The sequence below is a fragment of the Haliotis rufescens genome, unplaced genomic scaffold, assembly GCF_023055435.1.
Source record: "Haliotis rufescens isolate VD_foot unplaced genomic scaffold, xgHalRufe1.0.p SCAF_9, whole genome shotgun sequence".
In the NCBI taxonomy this organism is placed as follows: Eukaryota; Metazoa; Mollusca; class Gastropoda; order Lepetellida; family Haliotidae; genus Haliotis; species Haliotis rufescens.
The window spans coordinates 8,988,798-9,010,438 of record NW_025964383.1 but is presented as its reverse complement, the minus strand read 5'-3'; the positions used below and the strand labels follow the sequence as shown (position 1 = coordinate 9,010,438).

The window sequence follows — 21,641 nt, the reverse complement described above, 5'->3', positions numbered from 1 at the left end:
GAGTACGTACACGTATGGGAATGTCGTTAGTGGTATATTAAAAGGCATTTGGGGTCCCGATAATGAAAACAGTTTTGATAATGATCTTGACCACTGACCCGATGGGAAAGTGATGAGAGTGAGAGAGAAGAGAATTTACAGGAGAAGAAGGAAATGAAGTGAAAACGCGTATTTAGCGAGAAAGAAAGAATTATGCAATAGAACAAAGAAAAACAGAATGGTGGAAGGCGGAGAAGTATATCAAGAATACAATGAAGACGAAAAGTAACATCAATTAGGAAGTAAGAGAAAGGAGTGAGTGAGTTGGGTTTAACGCCGCTTTTAACAGTATTCCAGTTATATCACGGCGTGTCAGCTTAATGTCGGAGGGAAGCCCGAAGTGATGGAGGTCTAAGGCGTTTACCACTTCGGTGAAACCCACGAGCACGGGAATGGTGCTGACAAACCTAGAAACATAATCGGGGCGAACCGGGCTTCGAACCCACAACCATAGGTTTCTGGCCTGCCCAAGGGACGCACAGCGAATCGTGGCGCCTTAGACGACTGGGCCACCAGTGCCCCCTAGAGAGAGGTGGGGTGAAATGGGGTTTAACGTCGCGTCCAAGATTATTGCACTTATATAGCGACGTGCATGTACGTGTGTGTGTTTGTGTGGCTGCTTGTACTAGTCAGGACTGATGCCGATTTATAATGCTAGCTCACTGTGATACCATGCCGCAGTTTAACATGAATACCCCACTCAGACACATTATACTGACTCTGACCAGTCCTTTTTTAGCCCCTTAATGCCGAGCGCCAGACAGGGTAACAACAAGTACCATCTTTTAACGTCTTTTGGTATGACGCGAGAAGGGAAAGGGGAGCAGAGATAAATAGAGAAAGAACGGAAAGACGATAGAAGAGAAGGGACAGACAAACGTTCTGCAGATAAAGGAGAAAAAACAGGTAAGAAAAGAGATAGAAAGTCTGGAGAGAGAAGTACAGTTATAAAGTTACAAGTGGAGATGGAGAGAGAGAGAGAGAGAGAGAGAGAGAGAGAGAGAGAGAGAGATGTCTCTCGCGGTGATAGATAAACAAACACGTGATAGATGTACATCTTTTTTCAGCAAGTGCATGTATGTCGCTACATATTAACGTTCGGGCGTACTTTTTTCCGACTTTAAAACTAATTACAACTGACGAGTCCCAATGCATATTTGTCATTTCCATGTCACTCACAAAAACCGCAAAGGACCTAGAGTCGACGAGTGGGGATTCGTCATGTCATTACACAGTTATCTCATCTCGTCCCCTGAGATAGCACAAAGGTTTATTGCCAACCGAAACCTGCAGATTTAGCAGTTTTAATAAAAACTTTTTTATCCAAATGGGACATTCCCGAGCGGGAGATTCGCCTTGAGCCCTCCTAACCAAGCAGAAGAAATGACTAGATATCGAGCCTTGCCTTCAAATGCCGCGCAAACCCGATGTTCCGATAAAGTAAAAGACAATCAGAAATCAGACTCCCCTCATTACCCATGGAACGACCCGTTGAAAGTGTGACGAAAAGAGCATAAGGCATCTTCGATCGAGTGGAAATAAAATTCATTGAGTCCAACGGTCAAATAAATACGTTCCTAATCTTGGGAGTTGAAAAGCAGAGGCGATATTTCCTATGCAATCGACGCCTTCTTCCCACGTGAATACAACCTTGAGATATCTCCCTGTGCAGTAGGTTTGTACGTTTGCCCGCCGGTGTCGAGGTGTGGGAATATTCACGGCTTTACACTTCTAAACCAGCTCTAATTCATCATCTTCCACACTGAAACACAGTACTTCCCCGGTCTCATTCAGCCGTGAGACGGACTCCCACTTCTGCGCATGCGCTCTTTATTGGGGCACACGTCTGCCTCCACGGCACACGAACTCACCAGTTAAATTTGACACCCGCGGAAGATCCGAAGTGATGTTTTCAAACAAGCCAGAATCGCCAGCCGCTCGAATCCGACTATGCTTCGCTGTTCCTCGCGCTGAGGCTGAAAATTGCGATCTCTTTATAAAGTGGGTAGCGACGAAGCTGAGCATCGATACAGCTATACACATGGATACATTGTCTGGTGGCAGTAGCGCGGGCGGCTCCAACAGTTCGTGTCATGAAAAGCATTGATAAAGTTGTCAGTGTGTTATCTAAGTTTTCGTTACTATGGGCGTCTTGGGGGTAGAGTGCATCGCCATCCTGGTCCTCGTGTTTGTGTTCAGTTTGCACCTTGAGCAGAGCGGGGGCCGAGTGATTATGAAACAGCTGAGTTCACGTGTAATTAACACCAGGTATGGAAAAGTTCGAGGAATTCTTGTCGAGTTTCCTAACCGGTATCTTCGGCCGGTCGAGGCATATTTGGGCCTCCGTTATGCTGATCTTGACCAAGGAAATATGCGATTTATGCCTCCAAAAAACCCTGTTGAAAAGTGGACTGGAATACGAGTTGCTGTTAAAAACCAACCCGTCTGTCCACAAGTCACACACCACGAACGGGATTTAAGTCTGAGCTTGCCCGAGGGACGGGTGGCCCACCTAAGAAACATCACCCCGTTCTTAAGCGAACAGGGGGAGGATTGTCTTACGTTGAATCTATACGTTCCCACCAAGGGTAAGTGATATTTTCTTTTGCCATATATCAATCCATTTTGCAATTCCATATTTTTACACAAATGACATGTATATATATGTGCATGTTTTCTTTTTACGGCAAACACCATGGAATATTATGTCCATTTATGAAAATGGATATTCACTGGCTGTGGGAGTTAGTGATGTTTGGGAGATGGGATGGGGAATGCGAAGACGCATCACACTTCTTCAGACACCTACGTGTCATTCCAGTTTCAATCACGTGTACACTTCGTGCCTTGATTAGTGCGAACCTTTTTTTAACATAGAGTTCCACCTCTGAATAGTGAACGATATACACCCTTCCTACAAACAGCAAGTATAAGGCAGTAGTAATGACAATATCGGTAGTTAACGGTATGCAAGTAATTAATTAGATCCAACGTTAGGGAATATTGAAACTTTGGACTCGTTGTCTCCCGATCGAGAGAGACACACAGCAGCAACTGGGCTTAATCTATCAAGATTGTGTGTCGTTTAAAGCTAGATGCTTCCACTGTGAGTGTCGGGTTAGTAAGACTGAGTGCGATACCATGTCTGATAGTTACTGCAGCATGACCGCCAGTGTCGCAGCACGGGGATCGCCAAGTATGTCTCTCCCGTTAGCTGTATGCAATCACACGATAGGAAAGAGCAAGTTCTCGAGAAAAATAAGCGGGAATTTATTCCATCGAGAACGGAATCAATAGAATTTGCCGACTTTTTGTTTAGCCTCGTGAATTTTCCCATTTTCGGTATTCACAGAGGGTTTGAATCATGGCTTTTTCAGTGACGATCATATCCTTTTACGGAAATTTACTATTTTCTGATTAAAGTCAAAGATTGCTGGGTATGTTTCTTTTAATGACATATTTTGACACACTGACACCCGATTTAGTGTGCTTCTGCAGGTTGCTACAAATGATGCTACCAGATTTTACCACGTCCTGGCATTCCATTTTACAAGCTCGTGTTAGTAATACGAAGTTGATTGAGCTTGCATTTCTGCTCGTCAGATGTGATAATAAAAGTTCGTTGGTAAACACTATTGACAAGCTGACGGTCCCCCGTGTTTTCGAAGATTGTTTTCAGTAGAAAACATAACAAGTTATTTCCACGGCGGTGACAGCCCATGACATGAAGCACGTGCACATACCAAGCTGATACATTGCAGATGTATATTTCTTGTTTACACACGCCATGTATACGTATCACCCGTGCCAATCATATACAGCTGATTAACTGTTACAAACAGCAGTAAATTACACCAGAACCAGAGTAGCGCATTCCATAGAAATTGAACTACATTATTTAATTATGGCCTGATGTTAATGGCTGTTCACATTGCGAGGTGCTTTATCTAAACAAATCGATATGCATTTTTTCGACATCGTATGTTGCATTTGAGTACGTGTTGGTCCTTGAAAGTAATACTCCATAAAGTGATTAATTTGTACAAAGCAACGAGTTGCTTTTTTATCCCTGTTACATTGCACAGTAATTCCCGCGAATACAGACACTTGATTGTGTACTTCAAACATCTTTTTTGTGATCGCATCAAGCAAATGTCTGGGTATATGTTTCATCAGGGTGTCAGTTTTAGCAGGACATGATGCAAACTGATACTCACCTGTTAATATTTCATCGTCGAATACAATTGGGATTCCTAGTATTATACAGAGCAAGTTCTCTATTGATCTGGGTAGGAATTCACGCTCTTAGATCTGTATGCTAACAAAACTATGAAAGAGATCAACTAGCCCTGATCGGACATGCTTATCGACGGTATGCCTTGCGACATGAATCCGTGTCGATTTCAAAGTTTGGGTCGAAGTCCCAATGAAACGATCTGCGGGTAAATGAGGTATTCTTGTCTGACTATAATACCAGTAGATTTCCAACATCAATGGCACTGATGAATTGTGTTTGTATGTTGTACATTTCATGTGCATTAGTCTGATTTCATCTTGTCAGTCTCCTGATGGGGTAATGAGTCCACGAGTGACATAACAACGCTTGCTTTCACATCTTGTATATTTCATATTCATAGCATTTCATTGCTTTCTTTGACATCGTGTGTATTGGATGTACATTGCATATTCCCGTATGTCTAAATATACACATGACCCGTGAAGATTCCAGGGTAGAATTGGTCTTTTGAACAGCAACCCATGCTTGCCGTAAAAGGTGACTATGCTTGTCGTAAAAGGCGACTAACGGGATCGGGTGGTCAGGTTCGCTTGACTTGGTTGATGCATGTCATCGATCCAACTTGCGTGGATCGATGCTCATGATATCAATCACTGGATTGTCTGGTCCAGACTCGATTATTTACAGACCGCCGTCATATAGCTGGAACATTGCTGAGTGCGGCGTTAAACAACAAATAAACCAAAACATATACAAATTTATCCTGTTTAATGTACGTGTCAATTACATAGGTCAAATATTCCATGTGACTTTAGTCGTGTCAATGATTCATTGATAACATATGACTAAACTTCACAGAGACCCATGAACGTAACTGATTATATCCAAAAGAGGTACTTAGGACGAAAGCTTGCACCACCTAACCGTGGGCAATGTTTTTTTGTGCAAAATGTACTTTTAAGAAGTATATGTACATGGTTTATCTATGTACTGTGTAATACATGTCATACATTTATGTATATCTGACAATCGCGAGATTGTTGAACAGAAAGTAATATGAGATGTTTCTTAACTTGATAGAATTATAAGACACACTTGTTACAGCCGCAGTTTGGTAGATATGATGTAATGAAAAGTGAGATAGCTAGAGTTTTTTCCTTTTCTGCCCGAAGTCAGTGCCATTGGCATCTTTTTATAACACCCTTCTTTATACCGTGCTTCATGGTTCGAATGAAAGTCGGCAAGTAGTCACTTGTTTCCAAGTTGCAGAGGTCGAATGATACACATAAATATCTGAGTTACCATTATTTCATCTCGAAAATGATGGGATAGTGAGTGAGTGAGTTGGGTTTCCAGTCATGTCACGGCGTGTCAGCTTAATGTGGGAGGAAATCCCGAAATGAGGCAGGTCTCAGACGTTTATCACCTCCGTGAAACCCACATGCACCGTTACTGTGCTGTCAAAACTAGAAACATAATCGGGGCGAACCGCGTTCGAACCAAGGGACCCAACTCTGCACAGAGTGATGGGATAATTTATGAAATTAAGGATGTATATATAAAGGGATACTATTGTCTTCAAGGCCGTAGTTAATTTTTATTGACAGGGGTGGGGCACATATGTTTGTACAAGTCTCACTTGTCCCAACTTGTATTTTCACGATTCAAGTAAAGCTCAAATAAAGCTGTTTTCTATAACAAAAAATGGGGGGGGGGGGGGGGGGGGGGGTGGGGGGGGGGGGTGGGGGGGACTGCAACCCCCCTACCCCCGGCTGGCTACGGCGCACTGGTCTTTGTTATTTTAAAAGTTAAATGTGTTGCAAACTTCAAGTCCAGATGCTACCAGTCATATTTGATTACGTGCTAGCATGTTAGGTCCAACTTGCCCTAACTATGATCTACGAGGTCGTATGTGCAGTTCTACTTTCTCAACAGGGTTCACATAAGACCAGTTTACTTTTTATCATGCGTACTTGTACAAGCGTTGTTTTTCGACCGTTGCCATGGTGAAATGGTGATTAGAAGCATGTATATCCATATGATCACGTTAAAGTCGCTGTGAGGTAGATGTATTGAAATAACACCTTCCAAAGTCAGGTCCACACAACAGTCACCTCGCACTGGACGTTGGCAGCGTTTTTTAGTTGTGTCAGGATCCGCGGATCGTAGGCGCGAATCGCAGCTGATTGTGATCCTTGGGTTTTCAGTGCCAGTCCCGTAAGTTTCAAAACAAGTGGTACACGTCTGTGGCATGCTTCACTTAAGCTGACGCGCCATGGTGATATTGCTAGAATATTGCTGGAAGCGGCGTAAAACCATACTCGCTCACTCCAAGCTCAAGCTGACACTCCGTAATATAACTAAAATACTTTGGAAAGCGGTAAATCCAAACTTCCCCACTCGCTGATAGGTTCTTTGGATGTGGTCGTGTGGTTGAGGATATCTGATTAACGTAATAACAAACACGCCTCTCTAAGTGTAATGATTTCTACATTGATACAGACACGTAGTTGATTAATATGTAATATCTTCTCGTCAATGTCGCTGGCGTAACTCTATACAGTTCCCTTTTTTTAAACTCAATCCCTTAACAATTACCTACGGAAAAGCGTATTGACTCACGACGACTGCGAATTAATCGTATGTAATCATAGGACGTGTCAAGACCCATTTGCTGGTGGATATTAATTAAGGGGGTGTCAAATACCTTGTTTGATGAGAGACAGATTCAATTCAGTTGTCTCCGCAAACACAGGGAATGCATTTAACTGTTTTGCTTGTTTGAAATGCAAATTGCCCGCTTGGACGGATAGCTGCTTTCAACCTGTCATCAACGTAAATCACTCAAGGAGTTAAAGGATTTTGTGTTTGAGCGTTGTAATTCTACACGTAAGCACCTTTTTGTCTCGTCCAAACAACGAATGTGTTTGACGGGATACGATCATATCTTGCTGGCATAGAGCGTTGTCGCGTTGTCACGCTGTACTGCTGTTCGTACAACCAAATAAAGTTACTGCAACATTTTTGACGTTGTTTGTGAGAAGGTTTTGCCTTCAAGAAAAGGTGCGAGATGATGATGTCATCTTGTCTTCGTTAATGACACAAGCGTGACGTCATTTGAAATTGAGTATAGTTTTGCGCCGCTTTTTGTACGATTACAGCGAGTTGCACCAGGCATGGGTTTGTGGCATTGTTCCCATGTGGGAAATCAAACCCAACGTGACGAGCAAACGTTTTAACCACTAGGCTACCTCAGCGGCCGACGTGTGACGTCCTTAAGTACAAAGTGTGTTTCCTTGCACATGACAGGATATTGACAACATTTTCGTGTATAATTTGTTACTGTAATTGACGGGGTTATAGATGCATTAGTAGATGAGTGGGTGAAATAAAGAATCAATTTTTCAGCCACCTAGCAGCGAGAACACGTCAGGGATTAAACACAACTTACAAATCACTATGGCAGGAGTACTGCTGTTGCGAAGCGAGGCAACAAACAAACGCTTCTTTTTTTATGCGAACGGTATGAGTGGCGCCTGCTTCCGGTAAAGTTAGGCCTGCTCATAATTACTTTTTCTCGAACACCTGGTATCATCACTGATTTGCAGTGATCAATTCATATCATTTTCATTTTCATATAATTTAACGCCCAATGATCTGTTTCGGCACATCATCACGACTGACCCGTGCCATCATTAGAACAGGTCATGGTATGACCGTATATTAAACCCCTGAAGATCCGGGTTGGAATAGGTCTTCAGCAACCCATGCTTCCCCTAACAGGCGACTATGCTTGTCGAAGCGATTAACGGGATCGGGTACCCAGGCTCGCTGACTTGATTGATGCATGTAATCGTATCCCAATTGTGCAGATTTGTGCTCATGATGTAAATTACTGGTTTGTCTGGTCAAGACTTGATAATTTACAGACACCCGTCATACAGCTGGAATGTTGCTGAGTGAGGCGTTAAACAACAAACAAACAACACGGCGTATTATTGCTGTCATTACACATACAACCATTAATACTTTTAACAAGCAAACGTTGATGGAAGACATCCAGTCAACGTCAAGGTCTACGTTGCATTTAGAAAACAAATGAAGAAGTGATGTTTTGAAACTCTGACCGAAAACCCTGGAAAGCGCATGCTGTGCTTGCTGTGAGACACCTGAGAAGACCGAACTTTGTGACACGTGACCATGTAAGCCGGATGCACGCTTTCCTCGGGTACGCAGGTCTTTTAACCAAATGCATACATTCACTTAGGCAACGATGGACTTTTCGCAAAGGTATTAGAAATATATACTTTGATGCCACCGAAACAACACATCACTGCCGAATGTGTTTCAGAAATATATGAAGACGCCATGAATGAAAATTTGTAAATATGATTATGAAATTCCAACAAACAGATACATTTATCATTTACTGGTTCGTTATCAAAGTAGAGAAAGATAATTATCGATTCATATTTTTTCAATCCTTTAAAAAATGAAACCACAGAGAATTTTCTTACGAAAATAGCATCTAAAAAAGTTTCAAACGCGCGTTCTTTATTCTCTTCACGGGCGAGTACACGGGGAGTCCTGTAGTTCTTCCAGTAAAATTCCTCACATAATCGTCGTTGATGAAAACGTACATCCTGAATACACTCAGCCTCTTTGATGTTAATATCAATCAATCAATCCGTTGCATGACGAGTCAGATGTTGCTAACCCCAAAAATTAGCTTTTGACATTCAGTCTGTCGAATCATCCCTCACCTAACTACCGACACACGCACCTCTCATCCCGAGGGAAGAATGGTATCTCAGGCTCCGATTCACCCAAATGCGTTATGGAAATCCCTTATGTTCCCATTTCACCTTTGACCCCGGCACCAGCTCACTCCTATCCCACCAACACATGTGTTCCCATTCAGTGAGGAGCAGCAGAGGCGCGAGCATATCTACACAACATAGTTGAAACATTAAAGTATTCCTTGTTAGAGGAGGTGATGCCTCAAATACGTGTTTCTTGCAAGCAGGGGAACGGAGCAGCTAGTTACGTAACAAGCCAACGTTTGCCAACGCCGCTACCTGGGAATGTTCGCTGTTCTTCTCGCTGAGGCTGAAAATTGCGATCTCTTTATAAAGTGGGTAGCAAGCACGGGGGATGCAGGGATATTTGCCTTGTGTCAGATGTGGCTAGGATCTCTACAGCTCATGACATGAAACACGTTGACAAGGAACAACCTACGTTTCCATCACCATGGGTGCCGTGATGTTAGAGTGTTTAATCCACGTCCTGTTGTTTCTGATGGGTCTTCTTGACCACAGTAGCGGAGTCGTTTATAAGAAGCAGCTGAGCTCCAGTGTAATTAACACAAGGTACGGAAAAGTTCGGGGAATGCTTGTTGAGTTTCCCAACGACCTTCGCCCCACCATTGCTTATCTCGGGCTTCGCTATGCAGATCTCGACCAGGGTAGTATGAGGTTCATGCCACCGAAAAGTCCGATGGAACGTTGGTCAGGCACTGCCTCGGCAGTGGGGAACCAGACAGCTTGTCCTCAACCAAAGCCATTGGACAGGGATTTAGGAGTACCTGAGGAGAGAGCGGCGCGTCTGAGAAACATTTCACCTTTCTTGCACAACCAAGTAGAGGACTGTCTTACTCTTAACATATACGTCCCAACGAAAGGCAAGTATTATTCACTACATAGTAAACTTCGTTACATGTTCATCATTTACAGGATTTTAGTATTCGACAAGTCCTTAATGGATTGTTAGCAATGTGGTATTTTGACTTAACACACACGTGCATTTTAGTAATCTGATACTGATCTGTAACCATTTTTTGTTTTTGTGTTTTGACGTCTCAGTTATTACAAGATGGTCGAACTTTCTTATGAAGTCCAAAGAAACCGACTGCCTCAGTACTTTATATGACTCCTATTTTGTCCGCATTTTCACTAGGTCTCTTGACCAGTATATGCCAATATGGCCTTTAGCGCCCATCACGACCGAGTTGATTGTAATTTAGTTCTTGATTAGCTTTTATAGTCAACGTTTGTATCTCGTGTACTCAACTGCAGAGACCTAATAATCGGACTTGGCAATGGCTCGGAAGGGTCAATTACAAAACGACGGGGTCATGCAGCAAGGTCGTGACGTTCTTTTCGAAATCGATCTGACGTGTAAGGAGTCAGTGAATGAATGAGACAGTCAAATTTCACGGCGGTCTTATATCATGGAGTCTCGTCCAGGAAAACAAGTGCATGATAGCATGAGCAACAATTCATACCATTGTGGCAAGTAATCAGATACGTCGTAGAGCTTAACCAGCTCCCATTTAGTTGGCTCTCACAGGGCACTTGAAGTTGCATCTGACCCGGAATTACCACAGGGACTCGAGTCAAATGCAGAGTGTGAATGTTTTGAAAATGATCTCCTTGGCTGTGGTCTTTAATAATATTAGCAGTTGCTAGAGATCCAACATATTTTCGGCCCTTGTTAAGACGATATTGTTGTTTTTCACAAAACAAACTTGTCAGGATATACACCATGTCTCGCAAACAATTATTTTTCTTTTTTTAAACCTGAGGCAAATTTCTTTTCTTTAATTTTCTGGAAGAAATTCTTTAACAAAACACATCCTAGTTTGCTGAACAAAGAAGGGAACTGTTATTCATTACGCTATGGTCCGTAACTCGAACACATTCAGTCTTTGAAGGATATATTTAAAGGATGCAGTGGATGGTGTGTTATTCAAACAGAAATATAAGGAATATCACACGCATGTTGTAATTGAATTAAGCGCCGACAATACCATACCTGGCAAGAGGAAGCAGCTGTGATAGTATCAGGTTCTTGTGGCGTGACATTCCTGTCACTGTGTGCCAAGCTGTTCTTCAAAACCAGCATAGAATCTGGAGAATCTTCGCTCAGATGAAACCGATATACACATATTTTCTTGGTAAGTTATACACCTGACACAGATAGGATCAATAATATGTTCTTTCTTGAACGAATAGTGTACATGGTTACTGAATTGTGCTTTTTTAATTTGTTATGTACATAGATGTTCCATATATAGCTGCATTGTGCCATAATTCCACACGTTTATGACAGACTCCAAGTTGAATTTGACAAATCGAAATTGACAATATTATTGATGGTTTCAAACATGTAGAAATCGGTGATTCATGGTAATGAGTCTAACTGCGTGCGGCCCTTCTATTTCCAAACACTTTAACCTTCATATCATCCTCTTATTGAGCTGCTTTTGGTGGGTGGTCACACCGAGTGAGTATCGTTTTATGCCGCTTTTAGCAATATTCAAGCAATATCACGGAGGAGGACATCGGAGAATGGGGTTCACACATTGTACCCCTTTGGAATCGAACCCAGGTTTTCGGCTTGAATAGCCAACGCTTTAACTACTATGTTATCCCACCGCCCCCGGTGACACTGAGCACTGTGCCAAAAGAATACACCACTAACTGTGATATGAAATCTCACAAAGCGACCTCGGTACGACGATTATCGTAATAAGCGCTGAGATCATCACTTGTCTTTAAGTGTGAGTGCGGGTTAAAGCGTTAGCTCTTCATGCCAAAGGTCCAGGTTCGAGCCTCTATGTGGGCTCAATAAGTGAGGCTCAATGGTGGTGCTGCCCCCGAAGTATTTCTGGAGTACTACTAAAAGCAGGGGGAAACCATGATCGTTTCGCAACGACCGCATTTGGCATTACCAGTGTTGCTACGCATGTGGGAGGCACGAGTGGCCCAGTCGTCTAAGGCGCCGCGATTCAGAAACCTATGATTGTGTGTTCGAATCCCGGTTCGCCCCGATTATGTTTCTAGGTTTGTCAGCACCATACCCGTGCTCATGGGTTTCACCGAAGTGGTTAACATCTAAGACCTTAATCACTTCAAACTTTTCTCCCATATTAAGCTGACAGGCCATGATATAACTGGAATGCTGTTAAAAGCGGCGTTAAACCCAACTCACTCACTCACTCACTATTACATATGTTTGCTTTGTTTTACACCAGTCAGCAACATCCCCCTCTATCCGTGTGGCCTCTGAATAATTGAATCTGGCCAGGACAAATCGTTTGTGGTTAGGAGCAACGTCCAATGCCATCTAATACGAGGACACGTATTTGGCAGAGCATAACCCCAAAATCCAATTTAGTCTGCCCGTACGACAAGCAGTAGAGTGCTTGGGACCTATCCTAACCTGTGTCCCCGTGGGAGCCCCATTTATGTGATTATAATCCCTTATTCAGCTTTTATAGTGCTTATCCAATCACTCTACAACTGTTACTCCTGTTGATGCAGGAGATAATTTGCATCATGGCGGTGTCCTTAAAACTCCCTCCTCGTGCCTGCTCCTCCAAGCTAATTCACAGCACCACACTATAGCAGCATCTGTCGCTGGCTCGGCGTCTGACAATTGCCACGACCCAGTGGTCAATTCAAGAAGGTAGACAACAATCTACTGTATGACAATCCATGATGTGACAACAGACCAATGGGATCCAATTGCAATTGTCCACGGAGGGTTTTATCCTGGCAACTGATGTCATGAAAGATGACAACCAGCATAGAATGTCCATCCTATACTCTAACGTTATTGTCCGCAAGCACCATAATCAAATATATCATATGTGCGTCAGTTCAATAATATAACAACATGTCAATTGTAGCAGACATGTCATTTAATCCTGAACGCATCTCATCCCAGGCGCCTCAACCTGATCACGCATGCACAGAATAAGATTAGCATAATACACAGTGTAACTCATATTCTTTAAACATAGAAAACAGTTGCAGCATTGAGACTCCGTTGTACATTCGGGACCAGGTATCATTTTAACCCATATGAGTTTACACATCAGTTGTTCACAACTCCTTGTATTATAATACCATTTACATAGATATAGTGGCACCGTTAAAGGTGGTCCATGTATCTGAAGTGCATACTCCGACATATCTGTTTTACACAATATTCTGGTTAACGATTCCAGTGATAAATGTACTTTTGAACAGGTAAGCTGGACAAACACATGACAACTTAAAACCCTAACTGCCCAAGATAATTCACAAAATGTGCCTGTGATTGAACATGGAACTTTCAACAGCCATGACAAGAAAAAGGGACAACTTTGTAAATAAACTCAATTATATATAGTGTGTAGGTTAAACTGAGAGTATGTCGTTTCTAGTGTTGCCCATTTAAATCTTCTCACGATTATCTCTGGTTGTGATAACCCAAACTCGCATATTGCGACATCACTTGGAACCTTTAACATACAGCCAACCATTTGATCACATGTCTGCATACGATAGCACAACCAGTCAGGTAGTCTTTCCAGGTGGCCAAGCATTGAAGAAACAGTTCGAGTGCCATGTTGACCATCCAGTGCCCATTTATTTGTCTCTTAGCACAAACATGAGCTACTGGGGACCAATTGAGCCCTGGCTTCTCAGCATGAGATGTCTACCACTAGCTTACAATATATATATACACGCCAAGGATGCTTCCCTATCTAATTGACCAAAAGTAATCTGTCGTTATAACGTAATATCGTCTGTAGTTAGATATATTTTAAAGGTGACTATCGTTAGGAAAACCCATTTACAAATGATTACCCCCCCCCCCCCCCCCCCCCCCCCTCTCCCTGTTTATTCCAGTCATGTGGACATTTAAAGGTAGGAATCAGCGACGATCGATCATTTATTCCATCATGGCCATCTCGTTGTCAACTAAATGGCTACATCATTTCAATGATGAAGCTCATTATTGGCATAGTTCCGAGTATGCCCGACTATTGACGTCGTTGTTTCTGCAAAATGTATTGTCAGTTCAATGAAGTCTGTTGACATGATTTTAATACATGAATTCTACTTGAACGCTGACGATTCTTCCTCAGAACAAAGTCTCCCCGAGTGTTTACCTAACCTGCATGGTCCCCGCCACCGTTTCCTTAATATAGATTGTAAAGATCCTATCAAAGTAGATGACCTTTCTTGTAATGACTTTAGGCTTGAAACCGATGCTCCAGATAGGTTTGTCCCAACCGTTCCATTCCATCCTTGCTTATAACTGACTGCCATCGCGTTCTTCAACCTAAGCTCTGTGTGCAAATTGTCGATTTTTCTATGAGTTTAGTACTGACCACGATGAAATGTATGCCTTTATGACCATGCTACCACCATCAACTGTGCTCCCTCGTTTGTGTTTATGTACCAAGACAACAGAGCGATGAAACGTACCAATCATTTGGGATAGTATTTTCGTGGCAAGTGTTGATAATCGATGAGTTGGGGGAAGGCAGTCCCCCCGATTGCCCATGATAGTCAAGCTAGGTTTCTCTTACTTACTTGGCAATCGCACTACGTACCAAAGTTAGGACGTAGCTTCCTGTAGAAATACCAGGGGAATGCACAGTATAGGACCACTATATCCTGGAATGTGTGTGGCAGCCTTTGTAAAAACACGTCGGTTACCGAGTTGTTATTCTGTATAGTTTGTTACATTGTTTGTCGCGTTACATTTCAATGAAGCTGAAGGTAAACATACACGTTAGTGTGCCTGTGGTTGTATTATTATCATTATTATTATTATTATTATTATTATTATTGGAGTGGGTGGGTAGATTATATAGAAACAATGTTGTAATACGGAATTATTATTGGTCAGAACGATGAGCGCATCACTGTGATGTAGCGAACCGGCATGTGACTGATATTATGATTATTATTATTATTGGAGTGGGTGAATAGATTATAAGAAACAAAGCTGTAATAATGCATCAATACCTTTGTGTAGAACAACAATACGCGCCACTGCGATGAAGCGAACCGGATGTTGTGCGATCCGGGCAGCTGTTGTTGGTGTCACAACATTATGGTGTAAGTTGTGTCATTTATTTGCCGCATCGAGAGTAAACTACCCTTTGTTTACTGATGATTACAAAGCAGTGATTACAGAGTGTTTACGTAGTCTGTTATCGATAGTCTTGATCGGGGCAGTATTGCAACAGGCTTATCGCGCAGGTTAAGAAACGCAGAAGCGAGGGTTCCGTGAAACTAGACTCCCATAAACAACACCCTGTTGTACGTGAATAACTAGGTCAAACAGATCCATCTGCATACACACTGCAGACACTCACAACACCAGTGATAGTCGACACACCATACGTTATATGTTCCTCTAAAAAGGACATAACGTATAAACATCAGTCGATGACGTGCGTACACCACGTCTCTTAAAGGTCCGGGTTAGAATCGGGCTCAGAAACCCACGCTTGCCGTAGAAGGCGACGCTGCTTGTCGTAAGATGCGACTAACGGGATCGTGTGGTCAGGCTCGCTGACTTGGTTGATGAATGTCATCGTATCCCAACTGCGCGGATCGATGCTCATGATATCAATCACTGGATTGTCTGGTCCAGACCATTATTTACAGACCACCGTCAGATAGCTGGAATATTGCTGAGCGCGGCGTTAAACAACAAACAAACAAAGAAAACGCGTCGCTCCCGAGCAAATGATGTTATAAAAACATTGCGATAATGAACAGCGGCCATATCACGGCGGTGCGGAAGGAATGGAGTTTCCACCATAGGATTGGATGAACACAGGAATCATCTGTCTCTCTGGCATACGATGTCATAATCAAACACTTTCTAAAAATGTGATCGTTCTTTCGTCCGTCCCCGCGACCAGAAAGGGTAGCGGGTAATAATCTACCCCGGTATCTCCACATCACATCAAGAAAGTAATTACCGTTTAAGAGAAAGGGGTAATCATGACACTGTGAGATTACATTTTGCGATGTGTGACCCATATTCTTGTCATGCAACATGTGGAAGAAACGTTTGTTTCCGGGTCAGCTACAGAAGCCATATATGACATCAATGTATGACGTCATTATTTACGATTGGCGTCACGTTGCTAAGGGCTGTTGCTAGGGCCATTATGCAAAAATCCCAAAGCGAACAAATGGCATACAGGAAAAGAAATACTCCGCTGTGTTTGGTACCTTATTAAAACGTTCATGAGTAATACAGAATAAATACAGATCTCGTGCATGGACCACACATAACCTGAATACCATGAAAAAGTCACATTATTGATATTACATGTCCGACACTTCCTAAACCTATTTAACAGATCAACTAAATAAGACGGAGATATTCAGCATTCCAGATACACTGTACACTCCACGCCTCTCTAAGCATTTACTTCAACGTAAGGTACCCACGGAGTAATAGCATCTAAATCAAATCATCCCGTCATCTGTATCATTACCCTAATTACCAGTTTCCTTCCCAAACCAATCAAGTCTGATGGGTGCCAATGTCGCCAGGTAATTGTTGGATGAGGTCTCAGAGTTGCAGAAGCCTGTGTCGGAGACGACCTTACCGTGAGTTACATGAACTCGACACCACATGATACTATAGTCCTGTGGTAAATGTGTTTACTGGTGCTGCGCGATGTTACCATTTTCTGCCTGCACTTGGCATCCGCTGCCAGACCATCATCTATCATCACTTAGGCTATCGAGGCAGTGTAATTACTTACCTGTAACACGTTACTTTATACTAAAGATATGCCATGACGTGAGGTAGCTGTTGTTGAACTTGCATGCACTGTTGCTCCGTTAGGGCAGTAGTATCTTAGAGAACAATTAAGGGTTTCACATGAAGCAGAAATGTGCGTCAGAGAGCGCATATATATGGTGTGGATAAAGGAGGCAAGAATATCTGGACCCTGTTTTTTTATATTTAATACTTACACACCTGATGAAATGTTTATAAAGAAAAAGGTATATATAAATATGTGATGAATGCACGCAGATAAAATAAATAGTTCGTCCCAAGTGACGCAAAATGATATTCATTGTACGTAATTCTTGCCAAGAAATATGAAGGTCATAAAATAATTATCAAATATTTCTGTACAGTACGTTGCACCATTTCATTACTTTACGGGACCCTCATATTTACCTTGATGTTAGGTATCGGGGTCCCCGGGACCCCCCGATTTGTAAGTGAAGGTAATGCCACGAACAAAGGGTGCAGCGCATTTCTGGTGTCCCACGTCGACGTGTAACAGTAATATGGCGACATGTGGCGTAAAAGTTCACTCATCTAACTGGCAAAACTGTGATTAGCCATAAATTAAGGATCGTTGAGAAGGGTTCATGTTTTGTGTTAAGGAAACATAGCTAATATTGAATTACTCCCAACAACTTTCAGCGACGGTAGCCTTGCCGATTAACATTTTTCAAAGGTTACACAAATTATCTGATCAAGCATACCATTGTCGGACTTCTGTTTTTGTGGAAGCCTCGGTGGCGATGTTGGTTAGATCGCTGACTTTGTGTGCTGGCGACCTCACTCTGAGAATGTGGGTTCGAATCCCGGATGGGACTCCACCCTAAAGAGTACTCGAAAGTGTAACCCCAAATACTACATATCACTAAATGACACCTGTCTTTAAATAATCGAACACCGACAAATCTGACTAGTGGTTGATAGAATGAACAGAAACTCATGCTTCCAGTGTATAATGATTCTTAGTCAGCTAGGTCAGATCTGATGTTATGTCCGATCTCTAAAGTCAACACCTACCCATGGCATAGATTGTATTAACTTGTTTAACTGTTGTGTCACAGCAATCATATCAGATTCATAAACGTATGATAATTTTACTGACTGCATATGATTAATACATTCAAATTGCCTTTATTGATTTTGACCAATATTCCAAGAGTTTATTTTATCGAAATAATTTCATTATTCCAACTGGGATCCCATTTGTATAAGAGATTTATATTGCGGCTGACTCGCTCACGTTTGAAAGGAATGTACGTTAGCCAGCCTTCCTTGAAAGGTCTCTTCAAGGGACTATCTGAGACGTTCGCTCTATACGTGAAAGATCATCAAAACTTGGAACCAATACTCTAAGAATATCCCCTCGCATTAACGTCACCGGCATGACCTTCTCCTAATGTACCTGACCTTGGGCTTTTTCAGGATCGTAACATATTAATCATATTGATGATATTTCTTTAACAGCTTCTCACTATAGATTTCACGATGAAATTCAAATCAGTTTGTTTTCGCTCTCCACCCTTCGAACCCATGTATTCAGCCATTCTATTACAAGACCAAATAAGCTTGCACAAATAAATTTTACCATTAGAAGGAAACGGAGATGGTTTGAAAGCTTAACCAAACTTTTGAAAATTAGTCGAAAACAAATCAATAAGTCCGCATATAACCCTTAACGTGCATCTTCACCTTGGTCGAACTCCACATATACCGTTACAAACTTTATAATTCCAGTAAGTGTAAACTGACAAAGACATCTCCGCTTTGAGTATTGATAAAGTATTTAGTTACGATCCTCTGTTGGTCGATAGCTCTCCTCGCAACAGCTAAACCATACACTTGGCATCGGCTCAATAAGATATGGGGCGATATGGGGAATCGATTGCTGCACAGAATGAGGGAAATCCCACAGAGGGTCTCTGGAACGGGGCCATCTTCACCTATTTGCTTTTGCACTGTTGTTATGATTAGAAAGTCTTCAATTGCTTTCTGCTTCTGCTGTGGTGTTGGGAGAACACACTAATCACAACTTGTTTTCCGTGTTGGTCGGGGTATCTAATCACGGCAGTACTAGAATTGACAACCTCGGTCTTCGGTGGTCGGAATTAAGACGAACTTTGGTTGGAAGATTGCTTGGATGCTGCGAGTGTCATTGATGTCGTGGATGAAATGAACTTTTCGCTTATTGTCACGAATGCTTGATTGAAGAGAACATCCACGCCCGTGCTGCTACTACAGGTCCATTTTAAGTATGAACATGCAGATTACTTTAAATAAATTCAGATTTGCCTGTGAATTTAAACATGTAGGATACAGTGTAAAATCTCAACCTCAGTGAATTCCCGACATGGGTACAATGTGTGAAGCCCATTTCTGGTCTTCCCCGCCGTGATATTGCTGGAGTATTGCTAAAAGCGGCGTAAAACCATACTCATTCACTCACTCACTCAACTTCAGTGAACCTAAGGAAGGTGTTTGTTTCTTTATTTTGTTTATATATTTGTTGTTTAACGCCGCACTCAGCAACATTCCAGCTATGGTTCGTCGGACCAGGGATTGACATCATGAGCATCCATCTACGCAATTGGGATACGATCACATGTCTCAACCAAATCAGCGAGCCTGACCACCCGACCCCGTCTGTCGCCTCTCACATGACGAGCAGGGGTTGCTGGAGACACATTCCAATCTTCACTGGACTGATGAAAGTGACATGCATGATGAGCGGATGTCGTGCCGAAGGCAACCAGATCATTGCAGATGACATTGAAATCTTGCATAATTCATTTGTGTGGACCCGTGAAGATCCGGGGAAGAATAGGTCTTCAGCAACCCATGCTTGCCGTAAAAGGCGACTATCCTTGTCGTAAGAGGCGACTAACGGGATCGGGTGGACATGCTCGCTGACTTGGTTGATGCATGTCATCGTGTCCCAAATTGCGTAGATCGATGCTCATGACCTCAATCACTGGATTGTCTTGTCCTTACAGACCGGCGTTATATAGCTGGAATATTGCTGAGTGCGGCGTTAAACAACAAACAAACTAACTAAAATCATAAATCACAGCTGTGTGAGTTATACAACTGAAATATGTGAATACAGTTTCATAATAATGCTTCACACTTATTCTGTTGTGGGATAGGTTCGATTTTTCTGGAAACTCTGAGACGCACATTTTTCTGACATAGTCTGATGATTAGATTCTTCTGTCAAATCCAGATGCGCGTATGTTTGCAAGGCAGAGCCTTTAATGAAACGTCCCCGTGAGATATGTCTCGCCTTGGACGCATCTGTGCGACACAGCGAGAGACGCCCAGCACTGGAAATTTAATATAGCATATGCACACATCGGTGGAACCACCACCCCCACTTGCCGTCGCCTTACGTGTTTATCTGTGTCAGTCCTATCCTTTGTTTGTTCACTTGACATTTTTTCAAATCCTTGATAAATTTCATTGTATTTTATAATTGGACGTATGGATGCTTTTTCGGTTGATGTAGCGCAGAAACGAACAGTATCAAATGAATGATTTGTTGTTTTGTTTGTTTTAGCCGCACTTAGCTATATGACGGCGGGCCGCACTTAATCGAGTCTGGATCCGACAATCCAATGAGTGACATCGTGAGCATTTCTCTACGCAATTAGGATACGATGACATGCATTAACCAGGTCCGTTAGTCACCTCTCGCGACAAGCATGGGTTGTAGCAGATCATTTTTAACCGAGATTGTCAGGGTTTCCAACGAATGAAGATTGTGTGTTTATATAGTGTCATTGGGTGTTTAACACCGTAGCTAACTCGTTGCTCGCGATACTAACCCCCCGTCTGTCTGATTAAGGGTATTTAGGGGCCGGCCATTTGATACCCTGATAGGGAGGGGGTTAGGGGAAGGGGGTTAGGGGAAGGGGGTAAGGCGGAGGGGGTAGGGGGCCTGGGACACGTGACGTGACATGTTTTCAGCTGCAACTGCAAAACAAGACATTTTTTGTACTTTTGAACAATTAGTCAAAATATTTAATACCTTTCATCAATGTATTTTAATATCCTTTTCATCAACGGTCTGAAGCATAATTAATTGCGTTTTATTCAAAACAGTTTTCACCCCCCCAAAAAACAACAAAAAACAAAACAAAACAAACAACAACAAACAAACAAAACAAACCCAAAAAACAACAACAACAACAACAAAACAAAAACAAACAAAAAAACAAAAACAAAAACAGAATATCAGTTGGACGATCCCTTACAGACTACCGTGAATGCTGACAGTGGACAAGAACAACATTCATTCACTCACTCACTCATCCTAAATTTCGGATTCGCCAGGGTTAACTTTGCAAAGGCAGCTTCAGGTGGTGAGCCACACGTACTTCCGAAAGACACGGAATTGTGTCAAAAGTTTCAATTCTTTGAAATCATTGTTTATTTCAATTAACTCTCCACTCTCTGGTAACTTCACAGTCTGAACTCCCGTTAAACAAGTGTGGCTTTCTTTAAGAACTGATGTACGACCAATTTGATTTTTGCCTGATACATGATCGATTAAACATGTATTCTTTACATGCGATGTTATCAGAGGCAACGTTGAAAACACGTAACAAAGTACTTATCGCACACAAGGCAAGGAAATAGAAACTTTACGTGTTCAATTTCACGAATAATCTATCCAGTTTCTTTTCCTCGGGGCTCTTGACAGATACACGATAACAAGGTCACGATAAGTACACCGAGAATTATAAGCCAGTTCGCGCTT

The 21,641-nt window shown here is 42.3% G+C and overlaps 1 protein-coding gene across 3 annotated transcripts in view; it reads left to right on the top strand.

Moving 5' to 3' along the window:
- The first annotated feature begins 1,785 nt into the window (after positions 1–1,785).
- Positions 1,786–21,641, top strand: part of LOC124148577 (neuroligin-4, X-linked-like) — a 139,463-nt gene continuing 119,607 nt past the window's right edge. For 2 of the 3 annotated variants that reach the window (XM_046519729.2, XM_046519728.2), the window contains exon 1: positions 1,786–2,627. In XM_046519729.2, coding sequence (XP_046375685.1) covers positions 2,183–2,627 — 445 coding nt within the window. In that variant the 5' untranslated portion in view covers positions 1,786–2,182. Of the gene's footprint in view, positions 2,628–9,213; positions 9,957–21,641 lie in introns of those variants that run through there. The other variant, XM_048390735.1, reaches the window with a different exon arrangement.